This window comes from Hemitrygon akajei, chromosome 8, assembly GCF_048418815.1.
Source record: "Hemitrygon akajei chromosome 8, sHemAka1.3, whole genome shotgun sequence".
NCBI lineage: Eukaryota > Metazoa > Chordata > Chondrichthyes > Myliobatiformes > Dasyatidae > Hemitrygon > Hemitrygon akajei.
In genome coordinates, this window is record NC_133131.1 from 54,562,581 (window position 1) to 54,571,379 (window position 8,799).

The 8,799-nt window shown below is 40.1% G+C and overlaps 1 protein-coding gene across 5 annotated transcripts in view; it reads right to left on the reverse strand.

Annotated features, from left to right (window-relative positions):
• Positions 1-6,403, reverse strand: part of LOC140731911 (protein CASP-like) — a 725,429-nt gene extending 719,026 nt beyond the window's left edge. For 3 of the 5 annotated variants that reach the window (XM_073053890.1, XM_073053888.1, XM_073053889.1), the window contains exon 1: positions 6,265-6,400. In XM_073053890.1, coding sequence (XP_072909991.1) covers positions 6,265-6,372 — 108 coding nt within the window. In that variant the 5' untranslated portion in view covers positions 6,373-6,400. Of the gene's footprint in view, positions 1-6,264 lie in introns of all 5 variants that reach the window. The other 2 variants (XM_073053887.1, XM_073053886.1) reach the window with 2 other exon arrangements.
• Positions 6,404-8,799: the final 2,396 nt, after the last annotated feature.

Genomic DNA, 8,799 nt, shown 5'->3' on the forward strand with positions numbered 1-8,799 from the left:
ATACAGATTTTACATCCATAGTGACACTCCAGTGCAGAGGTGAAGGAATGTCAGTCTTAATGACTGTTCAAGTGGAGATTAAAGAGATTCCTAGTAGGCCAAAGTTGGAAAACACAATATAAGCAGCAGAATGCTGAAGTATTATAAGTAAAACACTCATCAATGAGTGTGCAGAAAAAATATGCAGCTGAAGGTTAGTGAGAACAGGGCAGGAGCCATATGGAGTTAAAATATATCATTGAATGAGACATTATATTGTCACCCCTGCCCTTTCACATGAATATAAAAGATCCTAGTGCAATTATAAAGCATATAGAACATAGTACAGCACAGGAACAGGCCCCTGGTCCACAATTTTGTGCCAAACCAATTAAGCTAATGACATCTAATTAAACTTTTCTGCCTGCACATGGTCCATATCCTTCCATTCACTGCATATTCAGAGAAAATACTCCCAATTTAACCAACCTCTCAAAATAGCACATACCCTCTATTGAATCCTGATAAACCCCTTCCACACCCTCTCCAAAACCACCTCATCTAAATATCAAATTTAAAGCTACAGAATAACTTTCTGACTTTTGAACAAGGCATTGACTAAAAGGCAAACACGCTATGCACTTTCTTTTTTTCTAACTTATCAACTTGCAAGGCCACTTTCAGTGAACCATGCACTTGAACCCCTGGGTACCTGGTACATCAATGCTACTGAGGGACTGTTATTAACTATGTGCATTTTCTTTACATTTGATCTCCCAAAGTGCAATACTTCACACTTGTCAGGATTAAACTTCATCTACCATATTCCAATTGGAAATATTCTACATATCCATAATGCCATCAATCTTTTTGTCACCTGAAAAACTTTCTAACCCATTCATCTACATTTTCATCCAGTACAGCGAGTTATCCCTGAAATGTTAACTGGCACTTATCCACAACTCAACATCCAGTTATTATCAAACTGCTATTGTGGAGATCTCCTTTATATAACTTGACTGCAGTGCTTCCAACATTACTCGCAATAGCACTTTGGAAAAAAGCACTTCATTAGTTGTAAAACATTTACATTCCAGTGGGTGTGAAAGATACTTTATAAATGACAAACTGTTCTCTTTCAATTGTGTGCTTTGAATAGGGACAAACAATTCAAAAGGATCCCCAGTATGAATTCCAGATCTACTTCTGAAAATACATTTCATTCATAAACCAGGGTGGACTACCAGAACCTAAAAATATTACTGATTTCACTTTTATTCCATCTGGAGAAACAGGTGAGTATACAGGACCAGACAATGATACTCTTTATAAATCAAACTTTTATCTATCTGATCTTGAGTTATATTAAACTCTTGATATAATCTATCACAAAAATATCACTTTCTTGCCATATTTTACACCAAATGGTGTGAAACCCTTATCCATTGCTCCAGGTTCAATTTCACACCTCTACTCTAATGAAGAGCAGGACAGGAAGAAACAGCAAGCATCAATGGTGACACTAAATAACCAGAACTTAAGTTTAAGAATTTGACAGTCAAAGCTTTCAACCATAATAATATTTAATTCATCAGGAGTTGTGCAAAATCACTTTGATACAACAATAAATTATCCTCAAATGGGTGCTCCTCAGCAGAGAACAGGGACCCAGTTTCCAAGATTGGTTTCCTGGTCACCGAGGGAAGATATTTTAACTCAAATTGTGGACAGGAGAAAATCCTTACAGCAAAATGCCTGATGGCATTTTATGTCTGCATCCATACATCACTGAATTATTTTAATCAAAATACAGTTGATTCTACAGCAAATGAACTAATGTTAAAATAAGATCTCACACAAATTTGAATTTATTTTGTTCTAATTTACTAGATGCTCTCCCCATCAATGATTGCAACAGAAATAATTTTGATCTGAAACTGCAAGGGAGGGGGAAATGGAAGAGCTTAAGCAAATCTCCAAAATGCTGTATTTAAAATCATTCCTTTCCAAGATGGCAAGTTAAAGTCAATGGTATTAAAGGCAATGCCCTGTAACAATCCCCAAAATACAGCTGAAAAGCAAAATTTTCTCCCAAGCATTAAAGTTCACAGAACCATCTTCAAACACTTATTAAAAACTAATATTTCTTAGCAGATAATATACTGCCATTGAAATTCAGATTGAAAACTAAAACAGAAAAATACTGTTTTAAGAGAAAAAAAACCCAAAAATAACCTCAAACCTCAGCCCAGCTCTTTGCTAGTACTGTCAAGGAGTGCCCAGGGGGTCTCACCACCTCAGGAATGTTAGAACACAAAGGAAGCTTATTCTCCCTTGTCTCCAATGGGTCTGTAAATACGCAGCATCAAAAGCTGCTTCATCAGAGACTCAACATACAAGGAAATTCAACTGGATATACATATAGTTGAGGACAAAAGTAACTGTAGTATAAATTGCATTTTTTATAATTAAACATATTTATACTCACATTTTCCCACTTTATAAAGTCACAATGTGCAAATGTTCTGAACTGATCCTACAAACAGTCCTCATTTAATTTTGTCATCACTGTTACTATTGTTAAAATGGTTAATTGTTAATTAGGATTATTATATTCATAGTTTGGGTTATATTTATTCCACTAAATAGTGATCTCAGCTTTTAACGTATTATACTTTGGTTAAGCAAAACTCAATTATTATGGCTGAGATAAGCATTTTACCATTCCCTCAAATCACCGTATGTTCTAATACAAGTCCAAAAGGTTTATTTTTCCCACCATTAGATTTCATACATGAAAAAAACTACACTGAAAAACCAAAGCTGGAAATGACATTTTTTTTTTTAAAAAACAACAATATTAGCTGCCACCCCACCCAAAATATAAAGCCTGTCACTTCCCACACCTCAATATCTGGCACACAGCCAGAGCAATTGTGGCTTGTATGATTGTCTAACAAACTTGCAGTAATTGTACACTCTCCAAATAAAGCTTAAATCCAATCATTTCTTCTCACGGTGGGTTATTCAAGATTAGTTAGGGAAATTATCCAATAACACAAAAGAACTCATTGCTTTTCAATAATTCCCCATCTCCCAATTATCTGACCAGTCTTTCAGATGTACAGCATATACCAAATATTTTAAAGGATAACTTAAATAATTAAATATGTTGAATTGACATACTCCAAACCATATTATTTTATGCAATTTAATATTTTGAAATACACTCAAATACCAATCTTAGATATGTAGATAATTACATTAGTTATTCTTCAAACCCATTCAGTAAAATACTTCACCTTTACATATATCTGGACAGTATTTTAATAACAAAACAAACCTGAATAGTGAACAGATTATGTCCCCATCCCCCATGAATGATGTAAAAATGTATGGAACAATACATAGACACACACTGTAATTATCATACCAGACACGCTTAGTCAGAATTCATCTTCAAAGTATGCTTCAGTAAACAAACAGAGGAGGATTAATGAAAAAGAAGTGATTCTGCCTGCTGCCTAAGCACTATAAAAAATTAATAATTATATACACTGCATAAATCAACAGCTCAAAAATAGACAGCAACATTTTTTAACCTATTCTGTGTTTGCACTTGTCTGTTTCCTTTAATACTGCAAATAACACTGATGTGGACAAATAAGGAAAAGCTGAGGGCCACTTCACTAACTCAAGATTGTCAGTATATCAGAAAACAGACATGATTCAGAAATCATGTATTGTTTCCATACTAAAGAATATACAGTGGCCTCCAGTTAGTTGGGCCATTGGTTAATCAAGACAGCTGCATATTTGGGACAACTCAAAGAACAAAAACAAAATGAGAAAATAGCTGGGATTCCCTTTGTTTATTTGAGACACTGTGACACTAACTGGAGCAGGAGACTTGCCGAACAGTTTCTAACTAGTGTCAGTCATGTGTACTTGTGGTACAACACTGTGCTTCATGCAAAAAGTTTTTAAATAGTGTCAGTTGTGTGTATTTCTGTTCAAAAAGCAGTGATTTTTGTCCACAATAGTTGCCAAGTTATAAGCAATAAGACAGTTCAAAACTCTTTTGTTCACAATTATTCTGTTACAATGAAAATGAAAATTGAGGATGCAATCATTAACAGCATTGTACAAAGCAGTCTATTATCTGAACCAGATTCCTGCAGCAATTAATTTACAGTCAAAATACAACATTGATGAATTCCTCTATCAACAAATATTAGGAACTAATACAGTTTTTTTATAGTACTGTAGTAGTATTGGCAGTGCTCCAATTTGTTCTGTATTTCATTTAAGTAAATAATTCCTTACTCAGTTAAATGATAGTTTGTCTTTGTTTTATTTTTAACTATTTCCATGAAACTTTGGCCAGCCTCTTAATTGGTCCCAATTAACTGTATTTCAAAGAATTTTTTAAAACATCACCTAATCAAATTAGTTGATCCATTTTTCAGAACACTACATCTTATGGACAGAGCAGAGCTTCATGGTGTATGCAATTCCATTATTAGACCTTATTATCAAATCCTCAGTTCCACAGTGTGAGCTCTCCATTGCAAATCAACTAACCCATTCTAATCCTCATCCAAAATCTAATAAAAACTCCATTATTGCATACATCTACTAAAACCCTGTTTTGCACAAAAATAACATCAGAAGTATCTTGACAAAATACTAATGATACTACTCCTACACTACATCATTTGCTACACATCAAATGCCATGTAACAATCCTGTTAAGTAACAATGAAGTCCAATTATAACATGTGATCCATTTAGAGCAAACAATCCATTCTCTGCATCTCCTGACTACGCCACAGCTCATTATTAAATGTTTTTTTAAAAATTGTACTCCATTACCTGATCCTTATTGTTGCACCAACTTCATCCCTAATCCCTTTTGCTACGATCCTCTAAAGTTGTCATTACTGCACTCATTGATATGTCAAGACCCCCCTCAAAGTACAAAGTAAATTTTATTATCAAGTTACATATGTGTCACCATATACAACTCAGATTCATTTTCCTGCAGGCACACTCAGCAAATCTAGAGCACAGTATCTAGAAAATTAATGAAAGATCAACTAGAGTGCAGGAAACAACAAACTGTGCAAATGGAAATATAAATAAATAGCAATAAATAAGGAGAACATGAGATAACAAGATAAAGAGTCCTTAAAGTGAGATCATTGGTTGTTGGAACATGTCAATGGATGGGCAAATGAGTGTAGTTAATCTCAATTATTGCACTTGACTTTAGTGCACTTAATTCCCGTTCTTGTACCTGATGAACACGATTTGCGAATTCACCTGATTGCTGATTTAAGTCTCCATTAGAATGCAAGATTCCCAACTGCCTCAGATCTCCATCAACGCACCTGTTTACGCTCATGTCCCTATTACTGACTGGTCCGATACTGTCTGACCTGCTGATACTTCCAAGTTTCTGTTTATATCCCCAAAGTTCAAACTGATCAGAATTTGTACACCCCACGTCCTCTGGTGCAAAATCCCCGGCAGCACGTACCCTATTAACTTACTATTGTGGCTTGCAGTTAAGTTTAAATGAATCGAATAGTTCAGACACAAAGTACGAAGCGGAAGCCAGCTCGACTCTCCCGCTCACCACATCCAACTCCGCCCAGCTCTCCAGTTTTAACAAGCCCCGAAACCAGTGAAGAGCGGCTCAGAATGGGCCGATCGCACAGGAAAACTTCACAACTTCGTGCGCAGTCCCGCCCGCGGCGGCACTTGTGTCTTTACCCACCCCCCACCTGCCTGTCCCCGCGGCCGAGCGAGGCCTAATGAAGCCCACCTGCCCGCTCGGGACAACCTCACCACGCCCGAAGGCCTCCTCTCTCTGCCGGCGCAGCTCCAAATCGAAGCCGCTCCGTCATGAGTTTACGGGAGGGCGGGGGAAGCCACGCTGCCGGCGCGTCGCTCAAACTTTGCTCGGCCGCCGCCGACGACTCGGCAACACAGGCAAGCTCGGAAAGTTGTTAGGGGAGTGGGCAAGCAGTCGACTGCCGCCTGTCCTGGGGCCAGGCTGGGCCTGGGCCGCCCGCCCCGCTTGCCGGCGCCATCTTGGCTGCTGGCGGCTGATCGATGATTGAACACAAAAGCAGCCGAGGGATCAATTCCTGATCAATCGGAAAACGCCGCATTCTGGCCCTAAAACCGAGTCGGAACCGCCGCTAGCCACCCCGGGTTCAGCACCGCGCTGCCCCGCACACTCTACCGCCCATCCGGGAGCCCCGTGGAGCTGCTGACCTGAAGCAGTTGTAAATCAAATTTCTTCCAATATTGAAACATCGATCCCACATTGGCGGCCATCTTGAGACATATTGAGGCAATAGAGCGAGCTGGATTGGAGTTCATAGGAAGGGGAGGGGGGGCGTGCCACAAAACCCGGCCCGGAATCCGCGCCAGCCCGGCCCGGATTGCAGCGTAGTGCTCGCAGCCGCCAGCAACCACACTCAACGCAGACAGCGGCCGAGTCCTGGTGAAGTACCACAGATCCGCGGCGTTTGTTAGTGAGTTGTGATTCTATGAGTTTTGCTGGATACACAAAGTAAACTACTCTACTTGCTGGTGATTGTTTTGTATTAATAGTTCAAAAGTTCCATTTAATATCAGAGAAATGTATGCAATATACATCCTGAAAGTCTTGTCCTTCACAGACATCCATGAAAACAGAAGTGTCCCAAAGAATGAAAGTAAAAATGTTAAAACCCCAAAGCCCCCTTACTCCCTCCAACACACACAAGCAGCAGCAAAGCAGCAACACTCCCCCCCAACATTTCCACAAAAAAGCATCAGCACCCTCCACCTAGCGAAGAAAGACCATGATCTGCAGTACAACAAAAACTAATCATGCACCCAACAATTCAATATGCCACAGGTTCCCTCTCTCCCCTCCTTAATAAAGGGAAGACATAACAAACAACTCAGTAATTTAGAAACATAAAAAACCTACAGTACAATACAGGCCCTTCGGCCCACAAGGTTGTGATGAACTTGTCCCTACCCAAGAAATTAATAGGCTTACCTATAGCCCTCTATTTTTCTAGCTCCATGTACCCATCCAAAAGTCACTTAAAAGACCCTATTGTATCCGCCTCTACCGCCTTTGCTGGCAGCCCATTCCACACACTCAGCACTCTCTGAGTAAAAAACTTACCCCTGACATCTCTGTATCTACTCCCCAGCACCTTAAACCTGTGTCCTCTTGTGGCAATCATTTCAGTCCTGGGAAAAACCCTCTGACTATCCACATGATCAACACCTCTCAACATCTTATACACCATTATCAGGTCACCTCTCATCCTCCGTCACTCTAAGGAGGAAAGGCCGAGTTCACTCAACCTATCCTCATACGACATGCTCCCCAATCCGGGCAACATCCTTGTAAATTTCCTCTGCACTCTTTCTATGGCTTTCAAATCCTTCCTGTGGTGAGGCGACCAAAACTGAGCACAGTACTCCAAGTAGGGTCTGACCAGGGTCCTATATAGCTGCAACATTACCTCTCGGCTCCTAAACTCAATTCCACGGTTGATGAAGGCCAATACACCGTACACCTTCTTAACCACTGAGTCAACCTGCGCAGCTGCTTTGAGTGTCCTTTGGACTCAGACCCCAAGATCCCTCTGATCCTCCACACTGCCAAGAGTCTTACCATTAATACTATATTCTGCCATCATATTTGACCTACCAAAATGAACCACCTCACACTTATCTGGGTTGAACTCCATCTGCCACTTCTCAGCCCAGTTTTGCATCCTATCAATGTCCCGCTGTAACCTCTGACAGCCCTCCACACTATCCACAACACCTCCAACCTTAGTGTCATCAGCAAACTTACTAACCCATCCCTCCACTCCTTTATCCAGGTCATTTATAAAAATCACAAAGAGTAAGGGTCCCAGAACAGATTCCTCTGGCACACCACTGGTTACCGACCTCCAGGCAGAATATGACCCCTCCACATCAACTCTGCCTTCTGCAGGCAAGCCAGTTCTGGATGCACAAAGCAATGTCCTCTTGGATCCCATGCCTCCTTACTTTCTCAATAAGCCTTGCATGGGGTACCTTATCAAATGCCTTGCTGAAATCCATATACACTATGTCTACTGCTCTTCCTTCATCAATATGATTAGTCACATCCTCAAAAAATCCAATCAGACTCGTAAGGCACGACCTGCCCTTGACAAAGCTGTGCTGACTATTCCTAATCATATTATACCTCTCCAAACATTCATAAATCCTACCTCTCAGGATCTTCTCCATCAACTTACCAACCTCTGTGGTAAGATTCACTTGTCTATAATTTCCTGGTCTATCTCTTCTTCCTTTCTTGAATAAAGGAACAACATTCACAACCCTCCAATCCTCTGGAACCTCTCCCGTCCCTATTGATGATGCAAAGATCATCACCAGAGGCTCAGCAATCTCTTCCCTCACCTCACAGTAGCCTGGGGTACATCTCATCCGGGCCTGGCGACTTATCCAACTTGATGCTTTACAAAAGCACCAGCATGTCATCTTTCTTAATATCTACATGCTCAGGCTTTTCAATCTGCTACAAGTCGTCACTATTATCACCAAGAGCCTTTTCCATAGTGAATACAGGTGCTCCCCCCCTTTACAAAGGTAGAGCGTTCCTATGAAACCTTTCTTAAGCCAAAATGGCTTAAAGCGAAGGACCATTAATTTATATGGGAAAAATTTTCGTAAAAGCGAAAATCTTCTTTGTAATGCAAAAACAGGTTACTAATGTAGGTCTTTAGTAAAAGCGAAGTGGCA